At 39.5% G+C, this 20,496-nt stretch overlaps 4 protein-coding genes across 5 annotated transcripts; 3 read left to right on the top strand and 1 right to left on the bottom strand.

Moving 5' to 3' along the window:
* Positions 1–224: 224 nt before the first annotated feature.
* Positions 225–8,261, bottom strand: LOC135489287 (glycerol-3-phosphate acyltransferase 4-like). 2 transcript variants are annotated; one of them, XM_064774574.1, is made up of 13 exons: positions 8,082–8,261; positions 7,422–7,545; positions 6,906–7,042; positions 6,493–6,587; positions 5,925–5,990; positions 5,534–5,608; positions 4,067–4,250; positions 3,537–3,652; positions 3,295–3,350; positions 2,877–2,962; positions 2,412–2,540; positions 2,115–2,194; positions 225–1,962 (listed from the first exon to the last, which is right to left on the bottom strand). In XM_064774574.1, the coding sequence occupies exons 1-13, from the start codon at positions 8,229–8,231 to the stop codon at positions 1,875–1,877; spliced, it is 1,386 nt and encodes a 461-aa protein (XP_064630644.1). In that variant the 5' UTR covers positions 8,232–8,261; the 3' UTR covers positions 225–1,874. The 2 variants fall into 2 exon arrangements, with proteins under 2 accessions (XP_064630644.1, XP_064630645.1); XM_064774575.1 differs by having other exon boundaries at positions 7,437–7,545.
* A 294-nt stretch (positions 8,262–8,555) lies between these two features.
* On the top strand, positions 8,556–12,024 carry LOC135489566 (uncharacterized). Its single transcript, XM_064774965.1, has 6 exons — positions 8,556–8,709; positions 9,148–9,237; positions 9,560–9,905; positions 10,154–10,221; positions 10,495–10,611; positions 10,822–12,024. Exons 2-6 carry the CDS (start codon positions 9,172–9,174, stop codon positions 11,116–11,118), a joined length of 894 nt encoding a protein of 297 aa, XP_064631035.1. The 5' UTR covers positions 8,556–8,709; positions 9,148–9,171; the 3' UTR covers positions 11,119–12,024.
* Positions 12,025–12,570: 546 nt separating this feature from the next.
* LOC135489348 (aldo-keto reductase family 1 member B1-like) lies at positions 12,571–15,985 on the top strand. Its single transcript, XM_064774661.1, has 9 exons — positions 12,571–12,875; positions 13,198–13,365; positions 13,515–13,631; positions 13,847–13,933; positions 14,061–14,177; positions 14,672–14,778; positions 14,950–15,031; positions 15,306–15,475; positions 15,723–15,985. The coding sequence occupies exons 1-9, from the start codon at positions 12,804–12,806 to the stop codon at positions 15,763–15,765; spliced, it is 963 nt and encodes a 320-aa protein (XP_064630731.1). The 5' UTR covers positions 12,571–12,803; the 3' UTR covers positions 15,766–15,985.
* Positions 15,986–16,123: 138 nt separating this feature from the next.
* Positions 16,124–20,290, top strand: LOC135489347 (aldo-keto reductase family 1 member B1-like). The gene is made up of 9 exons (XM_064774660.1): positions 16,124–16,531; positions 16,989–17,156; positions 17,708–17,824; positions 18,132–18,218; positions 18,481–18,597; positions 18,820–18,926; positions 19,149–19,230; positions 19,498–19,667; positions 19,881–20,290. The coding sequence occupies exons 1-9, from the start codon at positions 16,451–16,453 to the stop codon at positions 19,921–19,923; spliced, it is 972 nt and encodes a 323-aa protein (XP_064630730.1). The 5' UTR covers positions 16,124–16,450; the 3' UTR covers positions 19,924–20,290.
* The last annotated feature ends 206 nt before the right edge of the window (positions 20,291–20,496 follow it).

Below are 20,496 nucleotides of genomic sequence, written 5' to 3'. Positions count from 1 at the left end.
TTTTCCCCGGGATTGCAAGCGGCGTTAATCACAAGGCTATGAGGTGCCTCATATATGCCAGGGCCGATATTGGATGATTGAAATACGACAGGAGACTGGATTGACCAGGACGGAATAAGATGCAATCCCAATGACGTGGAGATTTGCTCACAAATGCGATTACTCTTCTAATCTAAGTAAGCAAGACCACATTGTCATAAAACACACGGAGACTAAAACATGAATATGCTATATAAATTCTGTATTTACAAATATAATGACACAAATTTGGTGTAAATCAAATAAATGTTTAGCCTATACACCATTTATTGTTTGCAATTATGCACATTAACAAAAAAATCTACAAGCAGCAAACTACCTCATTGAGCACATCTTTCTTTGGTTACATTCGTTAACTCACACTTTATACCCTAGTTGTGAACAGAGCTGGCTACCACGCAATAGGGCCTGGGTTCGATCCCGAGGAGAACCCAGGATTGTATTTCTGGATGGACCGGCATGGTTTTCAAGGAACTAAAGTTCCTGGCTCTTCACAACACATACAACGCATGAAATATGAGTCTGTCGGATGATACTAAACGCTGTTGCCCCTTGTTCCTGAGTGTCTATACCTAAGGCAAAAATCCAATAGGGTTACGACGCCAGTAATGATATACATATATACGAACCATACACTTCAACGAAACAACCATGATAGTTCTATCCAGGATTTGTAATTCAAATCTATGGGTTGTCAAATGAAAAAGGTACATAGCAAAGGCCATGTTGGAACAGATTGAGGGGAAAACTAGAAACTGACGTCTTAGTTCTTTGGGCCTAAGGCATTGTACAGAATACAAGGTTACAATAAATAGTTATGTGACAGTACAAGGGTTGTGATATAGAAATCAAATGCATATCATCTAGTATTTTATCACTACTAATAAACATATGATTAACTCATTATTGATTCAAAAAATCAAGTTCCTCGCAGACAACTTATTTATGATACTACATTACATTGGAGAAGCAAATCTATTTTTGAATTTGCAAATACAATAACCTCATCGCATCCGACCGCAATCATTAAATAAAAATAACACAATGTGAACAAATAACAACTCTTCTTCAGACGAAGCAAGGTCTCAACATACTGAGTTGTGATTTGTCTTGCTGGTTTCTCAAACGTAAACAGGATTTCGACACAAATTTTAAATGCAATCTTCAATGGAGGACAATATTGATCTTGCATCAACAAAATAACATTTCAGACTCAATGCGATTTTTATGTCCAAGAAAACTACTACCCTCTAGACTACTACTCTAGATTCAACGATCTAAGACCGGTTCACTCATCACAATGATACAAAGGCCAGCTTGAAACATGACGTCATGAATATTGGACAAATTATTGTCTACCCAAATTGAACATGGTGAATGGCATCGAACGACCAAATGCAGATTTTGGGGCCTGGTTTGCATATTCAGAAGTGGACTTAAATCGGTGAAAACTAGAGTATATCCAAGAACTTAACTGGCTCTTGATACACAACGGTCTACAAGCTGAATGTAACAATCAAGGCAAATACAAAATGTAAACCTTTACATTTCTTCACAAACTGTACACAATATTCTAAGCCAATAGCGTTTATAAAAATAGCGGCCTACTTCACCAAACCATCATTATAACAAGCGCCGAGACAATACAGGAACACGTGTTCACAGAATGAGGCACTGGCTGATTGAATACACTTGGGGATACAGTCACTCACGTACTATTTCAGGGCTCATGATAAGCTTTGCCGTTTAAAGCCAGTTGAACAAGGACAACAAGAGTGGTAAAAATCTACCACGAGACCATTGATAAACAACAATCATGGAATGTCTATCACTTTCTAATTGGATTTTATCAGTTTGCTATACTCTTGCCGTGTGTTCTCCTTCATGGATTCCTTTGGTGACATTCGTTTCAGCTGCCCATCCCTGAAATCAAAACAAGGACAGTTTAGAAATTGACAGATTAACAAAGCTGAAATCTGTCACTAAAACTTCTTTGCCAAGGCAAGACCCTGTGTTGGTGTTTCAACTTTCTCCTGGCAACTCATCACATGAATCACACTGACAATTCAACCTACCATTCCAAGTCAACTAAGCCACCCTGTTGAGCAATTTGTCGCTTGATTCTGTTGGCAAACTGAATCGCATTCTCGTCATCCTGTGAATGAAACAATGATACCATTAGAATTAGAATAGAGTCAAATCACGAGCGTAAACTGTCAACCTGGAAATATATTTGCGAGCATTATGATTTGTGGTGTCATTTGGCAGGGAAATTCTCAAGTTGTCTCCGACCTCAGTGAACAAAATTACTGTCAGAAGTGTCCATATAGGTCTTGAAGGGTTAATTAACAAAGAGGACCTAATAAACTAACCTTTTTCTCTTCTGGAGGTAGGTACCACACATCACATACGATTGCCCAACTCGACATTAACATCAGGATATGCTGCACCATACTATGTTTACTCGAATTCCAAAAGACATCAGCAAATTTGGAATCGTACTGAAAAGCAATTGAGAACAGGATGAGAAAGTTTCCACAAGATACTTTTTTACCAGAAGTCATACAAGCTTGCCAAGAATCCTTATCAACTCAAGGTCCTGCCTTGTTGGTTTCCAAAATATTGGGGAATAAGCACAACACAAAGGCAATGAAATGTAATAAGAGGTAAATCACGATATAAGATCGCAAATATTGCAAACATGTCCCGGTATGTGTTGATTTGCAAATTCTAGAAGATTGGCCTCTCAGGAGCTTAATCAAGCCACAACTTGGCACCTGACTTGCATAATAAACCAAGTCCCACACCTTTGAGGAATAACCATAAGTTCTTCTTACCTTTATGGCAACTGGATATATTGTACCTCCTACTTCGAAACTGCCTTTTTTAAACATCATCACAGATGTGTTGTTAATACAAGTACCTGCAAAAGAAATACGAGCTGTCAAACCTTTGAAAATAAAGAAATTTAGCCGTCAGAAACATTAAATTATATTTTAACATGTGCTTGGCTTCAAACCAGACACAACCCACCACATGGGGCAGCAGTCGCGCAGAGCGTTTTTCCTCATGATTGACATGTTGTGGGTTTGACTCCTGGCTGAGTTACTGCTCGTATGGTTAAGTTCAAGTAACTACATTCTGGTTACTTTACTGCCAATAATGAAAATGAGAAACCTAACTGCCAAAATTGGAACCAAACAGGGTTCAACTTAGTGCCAAGTTGCCCTCCCCCCCCACCAACCTCTGACTTACCTTCTGGAAATATAAGTATTGGTAATTTGTCTGGGTCTTCAATATGCTCCTTCAGCCTGAAAATAGATTTTGATACATGTTTGAACAATGATGGAAGAGAAGCTGGCTCCTTCTCGATTGATATCAAGAGGCAGTAGTAGTGCTTAGGAAGAGCATCAGCCTCATGATGAAGTGCTTAAGGGTCATGCAGATATTTCAAATGCGAATACTCTCAGGTTTATTGTATGATTGTAAATCCTTACCTTCTGGCAACAGCCAGCCTATCCTTGACCTCTGACCTCTCAAACCATACATGGGCTGTAGCCCGGTTTAGTGCTCTCTCTACGATGCCCAGGAAGCCACCTTGTGCCTGGCCAACCTGAAACATCAAGCAGACAATCATCAGGGTCTGCATTTTGAGCAGAAGAGACGGAAAGAATAAGAGACTATGACCCAAGACCAAGACAGGTTCATGGTGATACAAAAATTTACCTGGCCTTGCCTCGAAATCCCATCATTTGGAACACCCCCTACTTTCCATATTTAGGGCAAATTTTCCAGTGATTTTATCGCCAATTTTTACCCATATCCTAATTTGGGCTTACACACCGTTTAATGGTGTGCATATAGTGTAATTCAGAGGTCTGGGCATTCACAGTGTATTGCATTAAGACGCGTGACAGAAAAACCGAGGATTTCTCTTATAAGACTGCAGGGATGAGACGTTGGAAATGAGCGATATTTGATTGATTACCGGTACCATTAAAGCTACCCGTTACCAACAACAACATACCATAGCATAGCAATTATCGGTGGCTAACATAACAACGTCTATTGGTGAGGTATGATTGGCGACGCATATTCCTCCTCCACGAGCTTTCCGCTCGCGGTTGTGGAATCGGACGACAGCAGACAACGCACGGGCGATGATACGAAAACTGACTAAGTTGACGTAGTTATTCATGGCTTGCTTTAATCTGAAAGAGCAAAGTTCAAGGAATACTATACTCCACCAGGACATCAAGGATAAAAATTTCATCATCACACATGTTTTCAAGGTTTTTGCTTACAGAATTCACATTCCATAACACCCCACACTTGTGGATTTCGCATTCTTATACACCTCACTTGCATTGTTGCATGATGTAAATACGTAAGCCCTTCATTTTGACGACAGCCGTCTTGATTTTACGATTGAGATATGAATGGGGTTATCAATGTGTGGCATGATCCAGTGTGGTGTTGATACCAAAATCTGCATATCCCTGATGTTAACAAAGTATTCAGTCATGATCATATACATGTATGCATTGTGAGCCCAAGAGGTCAGGAGAGAAAAAGTTACATGAACCCGAAACTAACTTACTGCATTATCAAATGGTTGCAGAATACTTTAACAATTAAATATTGAAATTTAGCCAAGGTGGAATGAACATAAATTGGCGAAATTTAATTGTAAATCTTTTCATGATATTTAGAGAATGTTTCTGCGTCATAAATTGATGTCATAGAATCCAGGACAACCAGTGACTGGCAGATTATGAAGACAGAATAACAAACAACATATACCATAAAGTCATACTGAAAATGCACATGGTCAAAGCGCCAAGGTAACATAAAACTTAGATGCATCAGTGCAATATAACCACCACCAGTAAATATCTGCAGTCTTAGAAATAAATGTCATGCCAGTTACAGATGATTCACAGAATCTGACTCATGCTATTTTTTAGAATAACTTGAAATTTTGCATAGTTTTTCAAATAGTTTTGCACTTACGTTACAAGAGGGGTTGATATGGTTAGAAAACAAGTGCCTGTGTGGTCAATTAGATTTTTTGAGAGCGTTGCGCTTTTGAATTTGATGAACTCAACAAAGTGATATTTTGCAAGTGATAGTGATGGAGACCTGACCACAACAAAAACTAATGCTTACCTAATCCTTTGATGAAATATCAAAATTTATATGCAAATTTAGTATAAAACGATAAAAACAAACTGATGCGACGAATCACTAGAAGTACAACAATATTTAACTATGTCACTGCTAGCAACTTGTTTACTTTCAAAATCATGGAAAAGATAGCAGAAAGGGGTGTTATCATCATATTGTTTTATCTGGTTCACTGAGATTTCATCTTGACATTAAGATGGCAGATGTTGTACAATCACGTACTTGAGGCATTCATCTCCGTGTCACTTGCAATGATTAATTGGGAAATAGTTCCTTAAAAGTAAACCTATCTACTAAGGTAACTTACTTTCCATTAGGTATATAACCCACTACAGCAGTACCAAATATCAGCCCACAGATGCCAATAAAAGCTAGGATAAATCTGAAATAAAGATTGAGCTATTATTATTCAAAAATAATGAATAATAAAACAAGAGCTCATGTAATAAATGACCACAACCGTTGTAACCAATCTTTTAAACGGATATTATTTTTAACGAAGTTTTGATGCGATATTTCTATCGGAAAAACAATAATGTTAAAATCATAAATCATTATTATTCAGACAATTTAAATCATCAATCATACTTTTAAAAATATCAATCATTACTGTACCAGTCCAATTTTAGTTTTTCAGCTGTCTGGGAACATTATCTTTGAAAAGCAGAGAAAATTAGAAATCAAATGGAAGCCTTTACCTGAATGGAAGCAGGAACATGTAACGAAAGAAAAATCCTGTCCACCAGAGTATTGTCAGACGCAGACTGAAAAATAAGATAGACCTTTTAAAGATTCTTCTTCTTCTTCTGCACTTGACCTGCCTAAAACTATAACTTCAGTCCTGTGCCAGAGATGAAGCGGCTTGTCATTTCAAGGTTTCAAGGCTGTGTGCAAAATGTACAGGGAATTTGACGGAGTCTCGTAACGCCAAAAACCAGCGTGACATCACCGACCATCACCACCTGGGTAGAAAAGCAAGGTCAAGATAAGGTAAGAATGTTAAGATTTTTGACACTGTGACATCAATCTAAAGTGCATGTTTACGAGTCAATCAGATGACCTTGTTCTTAGATAGCAGGCCTGGCTTATAGTATCTGACTCTGAGGTTGGAGACTTTCGTCAGCCGAGCTATAAATACAACATAACTGACAAAAGCCTTTTTGAATTTCAAACCACTATCATTCAACCACTCATTTTTATGATCTTATTATTCAATTTCATGAATATAAGAGAGTATTGTTTCATTACGACTCTGCATTCACTAACCTGAAAAACTTATGTTCGTTAGTTCGAGTCAGCAGGTTCCATGACGTCAGCTCAGCAGCAGAAAATCTCTTGGTTACTTCATCTTCAATAATCGCCTGAGAAACAGCAGATGTTTAAAGTCTGCACAGGATTTAAGAATAAAACTAGAACTGAGAATCCACAGGTGAGGAAGTGAATTCTTGACCCCAGCAGACGACATTATTGATGGTGACACGAGTGTGTAGTGGATTAGGAAGTGGCAGCTAGTTGTTTGGGACAAAGATCCGCTCTTCCACCTCAATTTTTACTGAGACTATATCATTCTCCTCCTAATATTCAAGTGAAATGATCCGTTGGTGCTATAGCACGATTTCAAGGTATTGGAATGAGAACCAAAATACTCAATCAATATGTTACATAACGTGAATTCTTACCTCAATTCCACTTTTACAGAAGTCCATTGCATCGGACAGCTCGAAGTCTCTGTTCATACTCTCTAAGGATCTGACGTGAGGTATCACCATCCCTTTGGAAGCCGACATCTGAATCTCCCTTTGGATAACATGGATGCCTATGGGCAAGAAAGAGTATGTGAAAAATGCGAAGAACACCCAGTGATGGAAAACATGTAGAAGGATGAAGCGAAGCAAACGGTTGCAAAACAGGATAAATTTGCAGTAGAAAAAATACAACATTCTTTAAAATTAAGATTGTAAGTTTTTCAGATAATATTCAGGATCTTGACCAATTATCAAGCTCATTGTTGCCCAACCAAAACATGCAATAATAAAGTGAACATTAACCCTTGAAAAACCAAGATGATGTGTAGTAAATTAGCTTCAAAGTTCGATGCCATTCAAAAGAAATAAACAAAGCAAAGCAAGGACATTACTAAAAGGCAAAGCAAGGATTTTGAAGTGTAATAGACCTATCTTGTGAGTTACACTAACTTTTCTTCCTACTACCTTCGTCTCCATGCAAATGGACGGGTTGGTCAAACACTTCATCCTCTTCTGACACATCCGCTAGTCCATATGTCTCAAGCTCATAACGACGAATTCTCCTCTGCCCCCACTGGAAGGTGAAAGAAAGGTGGTCAGAGAATTCCCCAAATTTTAATATTAAGTCTAGGATCACCACTGCCCTCAACAGCCTTGGTAAGGAGATGACAACGAAAGAAGATAACTTAAGGAACAATAATTGTTCCAGTTCCAAAGCTTTCTTAGACAAAAATTGCATTTCGCAGTGCACCATGGGCCAGGAACAGCCCACCCTGCGAGTGACGCTGTTGCAATTTTTCATGGCATATGTGATGGTTGCCTTGCGTCTTTAACTATGAGCCTCCTGTGCAGCTAGTGTTTTTTTTTTAGACAGCACAACGCAGTCTTGTCTTTCGTTCAGTCACCGACCTGGATGCGATATTCTTCTGCACAGCCACAAGATGTCATATGCCACACAGTCACGTGCAGACCCCTATTCTATAGAGGGACTTCAATTGATCCTGGCAGTCTGGGCTGTGAAAATGCCACATGTTGTTGTGGTATATTGGTAAATAGGACCTGGCGAAATTAGGTACATAAAATTTATCAAAGTTCTTCACACTGGTTTACCTCGAATATCTTCAAAAGGATTTTAACATATCTCTGTCGAATGCCTAGAGATTTCCCTAAAGATGCTAGAATTATTGTTCCCAACACTATAAGAGCGAAAGGAGTGAGAAATATCGAAATAATCGGGATGATAATCGACAACGCCGACATGATCGCGGATCGAAGTGCAAGGTCAATCTCGTTCGCAGGCCACCACTGGAGACGGGAATCAAAATCTCCTTCTCCAAGCAGTTCGAACGATGGTACGATATACTCTCTGCAGTACTGATTCCAGCACATCGTGAGGAATCACAAGCGCGTCAGAATCAACAAATCGACCAGTCACCACAAAACCTACAAAACACACACAAAACCCGCACATGATAATGTACATATGTACAGACCTTTTAGTTCATGTACGTTTTAATTAATTATTGGCTGATTGATCGCTATGATTCTGGTATCTTCAATCACCTGTGATCTTTCCCACAAATCCTGAGCATCGGATCCAAAATGACCTGCGTTGGCAGCGACATAACCATGCAGTTATCCGACTGCGCCGGAGATCAGACGACGCGCCGTTTTTTGATCAAGAATTTTGACATTTACTCGCTAAAATCGTTGTCAAACATATTATTTGAATTATAGGGTAAATAAATAGATAGCAGTTATGATAAAAATTGTTCCTGACTTATTTTGAAATAAAGACTTGAGTGCTAACGAGGTCAAAAACGTCAAAAATATAGGGAAACTGTTTGGCAAATGACTACATGTTCACCAGCAACCCCCTTCCCGTGTGAGGGTACTTACTGTGATGACGTCACGCCCAACCCTACAGAGGGTGACTACGTTTTCTGGGACGGACGTCATATGGCAGAACAATGCCAGATAGATGTGTCACGACACGAATCGTAAGGGGTACACGTCTCGCTGCACCATCTTTCTGTAGGAATTCATCCAAAGTCTGCTAGTGCTACCTCATCAATTGCCCCCCCCCCCCACTACTGGCCGTCCCTGTGCTGGCAAACCTAAGATTTCTTATTCATTATTGAATGCTTTACGCAAACTTACTGTTTCTGCATTACAGGCCTGCCTGTCGTCAAATCCAGTGATGGAAGGTCATCCAGTGCAATACACAACCAATTACGCCTCTAGTCAGAATAGTCCAAGAAATGTGGTATGTCAATTGGTTTCTTTCCTGGCCCCTTTGTCGTAATTGTTGTATTGTTTTGTTCTTCTGCATTCAGTACACAGGCACATGGAAATAAGAGCTCAATAGCCCCCCCCCCCCCCCCCCCCCACTTGACTGACCAACGCACCTGCCACTGACAACACGCGTAAATTAAGTGTGTTGTCAGTGGGGGGGGGATATTGAGCTTTTTATTTCCATGTGCCTGTATTCAGCATTGAAGTAATGTGTTTTTGCTAAAAGTGATAAATCAAAGTTATATTTTCATGTTTTCCAATTGAATTGAATCTACTCTTTGTTAAAATTGCAGAATGCTGCTGAAGATGGGCTCTACACTGAAATGGTCACTATTGAGGAGGCACATGTCGACAAGGTGATGCAAGGACACAATACAGAACGAGATACGGGCACAAAGCACCTGGTTCAAGTGATAGATGGAACAGAAGTTTCTTACCATCCAGCTGGCATGCCTGTCAATATGAGTCAACTCCAAGTCCAACTAGCTGGCACTGAACAGGTTGAAGAAAAGCCCAGTATTCAGACTTTGTATCTTCATCCTGTCAATGTCAATGGGCAGACGACGTATCAGCTACACAATCCGTCTACCCCCCAGGCTTTGGGGATCCCCCAAGTGCTGCAGCAAGATGGGCATAGTGGTAGGTAAAGTTCTGAAACTCCTCGGCCAGGTACGGCCATCTCCCATGCCCAAGTTGTCCCCTCAGAGGAGTGGGCAGGTAATCAAAAAGGTATTATTACCAAGCTGTAATCTGCTTGTCACCTTCCACACTACAGTATAGTTTCCATCACTAAATTCCACTGAACATTTTAAAACTGACAGATTTATACATTTAGTTCAGTCTGATAATATCTGATCATCGCTAACCAGTGCTTCTTTCCCTGCTAGGTGTACAAATGATGAATCTTAATCCTGAGCAACTAACCAATCTGGCAACAGCCGCCTCCATAAACATGGTAGGTATCCAACCAGTCTTGATTAGTGTATTCTTGTCATAAATGTTCACAAATTGCAAAATCAATGTGGCTGTAATTTACATTAGCTTGTCTCTATGATAGTTAGTCCTATCCTCGGGGTAAATGGTTCTCAGATATCATTGGTTCAGAAACCAGGTGTCTTAAACAATTAGTTACGTCAATTACAGTGTTCCAAAGTGGGATATGTGACTTGAATCTTGGACAAACCAACTCATTTCCATTCGTTAGTAACCAGATGTCACTTTTTTTCAGGGCGAAATGGGTGAGGACCCCTTGTATGTAAATGCAAAACAGTATCATAGAATTCTGAAGAGGAGGCAGGCTCGTGCTAAACTGGAGGCAATGGGAAAGATACCCAAGACACGACAGGTCAGTGTAGCACTGGCAGGGTCACTGTTCCCCCTGTCAAAAATGGCCAAAAAGAATGCACTCCTGTGGAATATTTCCATGGCAGAAAGTACAAAAACCTCTAATCTTTTTAATTAAAAATTTATATGGACTTAGAGTATGCATACAGTAATTTGATTTTGACCTGCTGATTGAGGTATTTATGTAATATAATTTTTTTTTTTATTTCAGAAATATTTGTATCAATCCCGGCACTTACACGCGCTGAGTCGTAAACGTGGTGAGGGTGGAAAATTCAACAAACAACAAGTTCAAAACAATGAAAATTCAAACAGCGGATACGTGCCGAAGAAAAATCGTCGAAAACAAAATCTCAATACGAGTGTCGCGCCTTATCAAGAACTGAAACCAATTGCAATAGCGTGTCGTCCGCCGGGCACACCTGTGAGCTCGTTTTTGAACGAGGTGCTGAACAACACTGACATTAACGTTATACCTAGTGCTGTGACAGATTTCAAAGTTGAATGATTTGCAATCGAACCTAAGAATTCTTGGTATACAGTAGAACCTCTCTATTAATGACACCCTTGGGACTGACAAGTGCTATCCTTGATACAGAGGTGTCCTGATTAGAGAGGTCAAGTTGAATGGAAACAACCACTTTGGGACCAAAACTAGTGTCTTTAATAGAGAAGTGTTCGCTAAGGGAGGTTCTATTGTATTTTGATTCTTATCAGATTTGCTGGATGTACTCTTCGAAATCTGTTATCTGGGGGTTCTCAATGGAGTAAATCTTGACAAGTGACCTGTTTCAAGGGCGGCACTTGTATCATTAGAGGCTTGTGCTAATTGCCTTTATTTATGTTGTCTGTATTGATACATCTGTACACTTAATGATCATACATCACAAAATCCCTTTAATGACCTCAGACAATCTGTTATAAAGATTGGAATTAAACTTGAGATCAGTGACGTAGTAGTTCGGTCACCAGGCTCATAATCAGGAGGTTGTAGGTTCGACTCTTGGGAGGAAGTCTTTTCGTCCTTTAGCAAGGCACTTAACCCTTCTTGCAAAATAGCAGGCCTACGCAAAGATCCTCAAAGGTAGGGCCATTCTATTTTCCTGATTTACTCTTCATTTCAGATCAGAAACATTTTGTGGCTACAATATTTACCAAACATGTCTAAAAATGCATAATACGGTATCAAATATCTACTCTCTATACATGGTACTACTTGGTACAACACTGTATATACAAATATTCTGTACAATTGTCATGAATTGGCCTCTTTATAGACAAAATGCAGGTAAACAAATTGATATGATGAGCGCACATCTTGGTCGTTATATACTGTTGTGGTTGTGTTGATCTTTTAACCCTGCAACCTTTGTAATTATACTTTTCATACATTGCCAGTTTGTATGCTTTTATTTACTTCACTATATTTCTTTCAGATCATGAAGTAAAATAAAAATTTTCTTCAAATATTGAGTCCTGTCTATCTTCTTCTTTTGCATTTCTCGGTGCATTTTCAATAAGGGTACAATATATCCAGAAGAATGGGCGCTGCCCATTGTCTTTCTGACAATGTAGGGTTCCATTTGATAGCTTCCTTTTGCCTGGCACATCCTGCCTTAGTAGGCCTTATTCGAAAGTTGGCCTCCCTTAGCGGACACAATGCTTTTAAGGACAACCTCTCTATTAAGGACACGACATGTAGTTTTCGTCCCAAAGTGGTAATTTCCATTCAATTTGACCTCTCTAGTCTTAACATGACACCTCTCCATTAAGCACAGTACTTGTCAGTCCTGAGGGTGGCCTTAATAGGGAGGTTCTACTGTCCTTCATTTCTGGAATGACATTTTTAATTCAAAGGCGTTGATAAGTGATGTCACGTTACCTAATTATCATTATTATCAGCCATAGGCTTAGGGAGGATTTTATGTTAGAAGCGTGGAGGTGCAGATGGCTTTAGATAATGGTCTTCTGTGGACAATGTGATGTCTGGCTGAGCATATTGGTCTGATCATTTCATTGTTGATAAGATATTTGTGTAGAAGTGCCAGCAGATGGCCTTCAGACTATAGATTATATGGTGATAACTCATGTCATGATATTTACTGCAAATCATGCATGTATTGACATATGACCTAGAGAGAAAGGTCAAAGATCCTTTCATTTCCTCCCCATTGCTTGAGGGTAGATAACAAGATGGCTAATGTCCCATACCAAATGCTCAATAATGGTCACAAGGTGGCAGCCATTGGCCTCGGAACATGGCAGGTGAGCTAATTATAGGTCGTCTTATGCCATTGCGCTTTTTGGCAGTTCTGATTAATTTTAAGCAATAATTTTTCAGCCAAATAGGCCTTGTTTTCTCACAAACTACTTATACTTTCAGCTATACCTCATCAATGCTACGCATGCATGTAGTCCACCAAGCCCACTTTACTTTACTCTGTCACCTTCAACGTGTTTGCGCTGAGCGATTTTGCTCGCTTTGTGTTGGCCGATGCTATTTTTCTTCAAAATGATAATGGGACCCAACACTGTTTCCAGAGTAGAGGTTTTGCAAATCAAGTATGTCAAACTACTTCTTTTCCAGTCCAAGCCTGGTGAAGTGGTAACGGCTGTGTCTCACGCCATCAAGGCTGGCTATCGCCACATTGACTGCGCCTACGCTTATTTCAATGAGGAAGAAGTGGGCAAAGGCATCAAGGAGGCTTTGGATTCTGGCTGCTGCAAACGAGAGGATTTATTTGTTACAACAAAGGTACTTAGCGACTTCTTGGTGTTGGACTGTAAACTGTAAACTGTAAACCATAAACCGTAAACCTGGTAAACTGTAAACTGTAAACCCTTAAATATGTTTCCAATGCTAAAAGTTGGCGAGATGCAGTTTCATTTTCATCCTTCTTCCAGCTGTGGAACACCTACCACCGACGTGACCTTGTAACAAAGAGTTGTAAAGTGTCACTTGAGAAGTTAGGTCTTGATTATGTTGATCTTTACCTCATGCATTGGCCCATGGCCTATGTGGTAAGTATTCATGAACAAAATATTAGATTTTAGTCATCTTTGTTCCAATAGCTGTATCACAAAACAGTGTAAATGATTGTTCTTATCAGGAGTAATTAGTCAATTAGAAAATAGAGGACAGCCATACCGAAATGTTTCCAGATTGCTATCCTGTTGATATCTTAAAATCGCAAGTTTATTATCTGATTTTTGAAAAATACAATGTCATCTTTCAGGAAGACAGAGAGGACTTCCCAAAAGGAGAGGATGATAAATTCATTTTTTCTTCCGCACCTAATTCTGGAACATTGGACACTTGGCAGGTAAGAATGTGTAGAAATATAGTTTGGTTGTTTAAAAGTTATGCCGTTTTTTTGCCATGCCTGAAGGTAGTAAAATCGGGGACTAAATCAACTATTAAAATGAAATATTACTAATGTGCACTTTCAGGGAATGGAGGAATGTGTTGAGTTGAAACTGGCAAAGAGCATCGGTGTCTCCAACTTCAACAGTCAACAGATTGAAAAGATTCTGAAGGTAGCAAAGATAAAACCAGCCAACTTGCAGGTACTTTCTTTTTGGTTCTTAGATAGTAGACAGGTCTTGGTTAACCCTTTCCCTACGGGTGTTTCATTTCACCAGCTGAAGTGATGAAAGTCCTTCAATTCAGGACTCGCCCATCTGATGGAGTTCTTGTCATTTCAAACAGACGATTACCGATTTCAATGGGACCCCCTCCCCATATTGGACGACGTGGCCGAACAGTTGGGCTTTAAAGACGTAGATCTCTGTGGTTGGACATATTATGGTTGGAAGGTATTATACAGAGCATATTAGTGTCCACTGAAATGTTGGCGCTGAAGCCACTTCTGAAAAATTCCCCGTACAGACATAAGTCTATATACATATTGGCATGTCTCATGAATGATATTACAGTTACATGTATAAATAATTCAACAGTCAGAAGTTGCTCCTCGGTGCTTTGGCATGACTATTATTACCCTCTCAGCTCTGCAATGCTTTCTATTTTAATTAAATCATTTGTTGTCTATTCTTTTCAGATTGAGGCACATCCATACTTTAATAATGGAAGGCTTGTCAAGTTTGCTTTGGACCATGGACTCACTGTTACTGCGTACAGTCCATTTGGATCACCTACCAGGAATTGGTAAGATTTTTCTGTATTTTCTCATTTTTGTACCTTGAAAGTTTTAGCATCTTTCTGTAAAATCTTCTGAACTGCAATATCCAACATTTACATTACATGAATGCTGATATACAAGATTTGACAAAATGTGTCGAAGCTATTCATCAATCGGAACCATTTCTTAACTTTCAGGGCCAAACCTGATGATCCATTCATTTTGGAAGAAGAAAAAGTGAAAAAGCTGGCAGAGAAATATGGAAAAACTCCTGGGCAGGTAAAGGTTTTTTTACCTGTTTTTGATATGAACAAGTATAAATGCTGTTCTTTCGACAAGGCAACGGCACCGTTAGTAACGCTATTTCCATGAAAATTCCCCCAATCTAGCTACTCTCTATCTCCATGGCATAATCAATCGGGGAGTATTGATGGGGTTGTCACCCAAATTTGGGACTACTCTCCGATTTGACAACAACTCGCCTTTGGGTGATCCTTGCCTGAATAGGCCTATACATTCTGTTTTTGAATCTTTTTCAATACTAATGTTTCAGCTTGTCCTACGATGGAACATTCAGCGAGGGTTAATAGTCATTCCAAAGAGCGTCACACCGTCAAGGATTGAACAAAATATAGAGGTTTTTGACTTCGAATTGTCAGCTGATGATATGGAAACACTCAATTCCTTCCATGGTGATGACAATAGATCAATCCATCTGGACTGGTAAGTTCGAAATGGTGGCTAAGTTTCGTCTGGCGATCGGCAAGAAACGATCAGAAAGATTGTTAAAATCAGAGACACTTAAAAATTTTTTGCTTGCACAACATTTTGCAAAAGTAAAACACAATTTCATTCAGTCTAGATTATATTGATAACGCATTGATACAACCACCCACTCCGCCACCCCTTTTGAGATATAGTTGGTACATTTTTTACACCAAATGATCAAATCCCATTCATATCTTTGCAGGGTCAAACATCACCCAGACTTCCCATTCAGCATTCCATTCTAAAACGTGTCAAGATCTGGAAAATCTCGTGACCCGGTACAGGCTTGATTTTAAAACCCGAGTGACGTTTTGATCAGGTTAAAGTTTATTGTCAAGCATTACATTTTACAATATGTCAGGTGCAAGTATGAAATAGGGACGTTTTGATCAGGTTAAAGTTTATTGTCAAGCATTACATTTTACAATATGTCAGGTGCAAGTATGAAATAAATGTTGTGATATATATGCTGTTGGTTTGTTACTGGTTGCTTGGTGGTGGTATCCGTAAACACAGAAGTTAATCTGCAATATGCCACTGTCCTACCCTGTGTGGTGCGCCTGAATGTCCTGCCTATCATTCTCTAGGAATAATGAACAACACTAGATATGCTTGACAACTTGTGACATAGCAATAGGCTACAAAACCTTGCAGGACATGCGACCTAGATAACTAAAAGATCTGACCCCATAGCTCGTGGTCAATGTCCCGCCATGATCCTAGCCTATCATTCTCTAGGGATAATGAAGAATAACATTTTATGCTTTTACAACTTGTGAAATAGCCTTACTGAGCAGCGGTGCATGGAAGAGGCCAAAGAAAATGTCTTTACACAGATAAAGACGCAAATAAAACCTTTAAGGCAGTGACACATGACCAGATAGCGCAAAGATCTGAGCCCATTGCTTGAGGTGAAAGCGTCCTAAATAGATGAACAAGATGGCTAATGTCACATACCAAAAGCTCAATAGTGGACACAAGGTGCCAGCCATTGGCCTTGGAACTTGGCTGGTAAGCTGATTTTATATATTTGCATGTTTTCCTCATGTGGTCTCTTTGGAGAATCAATTCCCCAGCCTGCCAATTATCTAAATCTTGTTATTCAAGGCAAGCCCTCTGACTTACTGAGCAGTGGTGCCTGGAAGAGGCCAACTGGGCACCTGCTCTGTATTTTTGTATTTGTATCACTGTCTTATTGTTTTCCAAGACTCCAACAATGCAATTTTTCCAACATGTTGAAATTCCTCCTTTCCTGGGAAAGACTAGGTCGGAGAGTCCTAAGGCCTGCCCATCTCAATGACACCTCCATACCAATTTGCCCAACATTTCTTTCCTCTGTCCCACCCGTATCCCAAAAGTCATTTTGCGGCAAACCTGGAGTCTTAAAAAAGACCAATGCTCCCCTTTTCACTTGATTAGTCAAGTGCTTGAAGTCTATCCAGGTTGCACCCGATCATTTCTTTTTCAGCCCAAACCAGGTGACGTGGCGACGGCTGTGTCTCACGCCATCAAGGCTGGCTATCGTCACATTGACTGCGCCTATGCTTATTTCAATGAGGAAGAAGTGGGCAAAGGCATCAAGGAGGCATTGGATTCTGGTTGCTGCAAACGAGAGGATTTATTTGTTACAACAAAGGTACTTAGCAACTTCTTGGTGTTGGACTGTAAACTGTAAACTGTTAATGGTAAACTGTACCCTGTAACCTGTAAACGGTAAACTGTAAACTGTAAACCTGGTAAACTGCAAACTGTAAACTGTACTGTAAACCCTTTAACATTTCCAACGCTAAAAGTTTGCGAGATGCAGTTTCATTTTTATTTGGCGGTAGACGAAAGAATCATTCAGTATTATAGTTGGATGTAATGGTGACTGATTGAGAATTGATATTTTTGCAATTCATATTTGCATTTGTCTCCCCAAGTCACAGAAACTCTCTAGATGAAATGATTGCCAACATCGCGGTACCTGATCTACAATATTTGGTCTAGTAATAGAATTTAAGATTGGACTATCCAACATGCACAATATTGCCATCCATGCTATTAAAGTAACAAAAAAGCATTATTTTGGCTCAGCATCATTGCGATTTTGAGAAAATCCAATGTAATAGTCTGGCTCGATCGATCTCACCTCTCTTTACGAAATAGTTTATATTCATTCTCATTAAGAAATTTATCTTCTTCCAGCTGTGGAACAACTACCACCGACGTGACCTTATAACAAAAGTTTGCAAAGGGTCACTTGAGAAGTTAGGTCTTGATTATGTTGATCTTTTTCTCGTGCATTGGCCCACGGCCTATGTGGTAAGTATTCACAAGCAAAATATAAGGTTAAGAAGCTTTATGTTTTGAAAATAACTGATATCAGAGCTAATTTTTGCTGATTTTCAATTATTCTAAACCAACCCAGAGATCTTTGTTCCAACAGCTGTTTCTATATAGATTTCATCAGGCAGTGGTGTAGGCCTACAGCTCTAACCCTTCTTACCAACAAGTGATTTTTCCACGCTCGTCGGCAATTTTCGTTGCAGGCAATCATGACTGCAGGTTGCAGCAACAAAAATCACCTATTACTGATATTTTGAAATCAGCAAATTATGTAACTTTTCAGGAAGAGAAAGAGGACCTTCCTATAGGAGAAGATGGTAAATTCATTGTTTCTACCGCACCGAATTCTGGAATATTGGACACTTGGCAGGTAAGAATACTTATATAGGAATATCAATTTTGTTGTCATGGGCTACACTGCTTATGTTCATGGTATTTATTGCATGCTGAGGTCAGTGAAATCCAGGACGCTACCTCCTGCACTGATTGAAAGAACCTTGTCGTGTACTCGTGTTCACATACCAGTAAAGTTAAATTCTTATCCAAAATATGACTCCAATTTGATGTGAATACTCTTGGTGTTAAAACAAGTCAATTATTAGAATGCAATATTACTTGATATGCACTTTCAGGGAATGGAGGAATGTGTTAAGTTGAAACTGGCAAAGAGCATCGGTGTCTCCAACTTCAACAGTAAACAGATTGAAAAGATTCTGAAGGCAGCGAAGATTAAACCGGCCAATTTACAGGTACTTTCTTTTTGGTTCTTAGATAGTAGACAGATCTTGGTCAACCCTTTTACTGCGGCTGTCTCATCCCACACATTTCAGTAAGAACAAAGAGTTCATATGTCCTCCATATCATTTTTTTGAGGCACATCCAAAAAGCTCGTCAAATTTGCTCTTAAGATTGAAGAACATCCACACCTCAGAAACGAAAAGCTTGTCAAATTTGCTCTTTCTTTTCTTCAGATTGAGGCACATCCATACTTCGGTAATGGAAAGCTTGTCAAATTTGCTCTTGACCGTGGAATCACCGTGACAGCGTTCAGTCCATTTGGATCGCCTGACAGAGATTGGTAAGTTTTTTTTCTGTATTTTCACACGCTTTTCAGTACCTTGTTCAACCTAGTGGACCTTTACACCATGAAATCCTTGAGGAACTTTTCTGTATAAGTTCTGAAAAAAAATCTGAGAACTTATAATTGTGATTATCCAACAACATCATATGAATGCTGATAAAAGAAATAATAAAATGTGTCAATCTATTCATCAGTAATGAACCATTTCTTAACTTTCAGGGCCAAACCTGATGATCCATTCATTTTGAAAGACGAAAAAGTGAAAAAGATGGCAGAGAAATATGGAAAAACTCCAGCGCAGGTAAAGATTGTTTTAACATGTTTTTGATAAACTTACATTGGGCTCGCTGAAATCTATCAACATCATTATCTTATTTGGCGTAATTGATACAGAACTGGAGCAATTACCGATCTCTCATGTCCAAGTCGTGTCTACCATCGCCCTGCTACGAGTTCCTCGATAATCGAGCAGTCAGTTAACTCGTGAATCGAGCAGTGTCTTTAAAAACTCACATCTGCCGTTAAGGGATCCTTGTCTGGCTGGTTATTCTGTCATTGAATGTTTCAGGTTGTCCTTCGATGGAACCTTCAGCGAGGATTGATAGTCATTCCGAAGAGCGTCACACCCTCAAGGATCGATCAAAATATAGACGTTTTTGATTTCAAATTGTCCGCTGATGATACGAAAATGCTGAATTCCTTACATGCTGATAAAAACAGGGTGTTTCATGGGGACTGGTAAGTTGGAAATGTTGCCTTTTGAATTGTGAACTTTAAGTCCAAACTTTTCACCTTTGGCTTTGAACTTAAGTGTTTAGGTCAGAAGTGTTTTGAAAAGACATAATAATGATAATGCATAGATATAACTACCCGCTCCACCCCCCCCCCCCCCCTTAGAAAATATTCAGTACCACTAACTCCAAATGATCAAATCCCTTCATGTATTTGCAGGGTCAAACATCATCCAGACTTCCCATTCAAGATTCCATTCTAAACTGTGTCGAGATCTGGAAAATCTTGTCTTGCCTCTTTCGAATTTCAAAAAAGTTACGGGTGATTGTCAAGCATTAGCTTTATGATATTGTAGCATATAGATATGTATTAGGTGCCCGTAACAGCCAATAGGAACAACCCTTGCCATCCATGCCAGGCTCTGTTACATAACCAGCCAAGAGGTACCATTAGGGATAGATTTGTATAGTCAGGGAGATTAGCCTTGGCACTGGTCGAGTTTTGACCAAAGCAACGAAGCGAGTAGTACAAAAAGATTAAAATGATGTACAAGATGTGATGTTATAACGGGAATTGAGAAACATAACAATGTATTAGGTGGAAGTATGAAATAAATGTTATGAAAAATATGCTGTTGGTTTGTATTATTGGTGGTGGGGCTTCCTTCCACCCAGGAATATATATCAGTATTGGCTGGTATCCCTCTCAACAAAGAAGTGTATCTGCAATAGGCAGCATCCTACCCCAGGGGAGTGATGCTCCTCCGTCCTAGCCCATTATCACACTGCAGTATCTGGATAAACTCTGGTCTTCTGAGCCTGGTCGTCGCAGCTTG

Source organism: Lineus longissimus, chromosome 6 (assembly GCF_910592395.1).
Source record: "Lineus longissimus chromosome 6, tnLinLong1.2, whole genome shotgun sequence".
Lineage (NCBI taxonomy): Eukaryota > Metazoa > Nemertea > Pilidiophora > Heteronemertea > Lineidae > Lineus > Lineus longissimus.
Note: the sequence above shows the minus strand (reverse complement) of the source record. Positions and strands in the feature narration are given on the sequence as shown.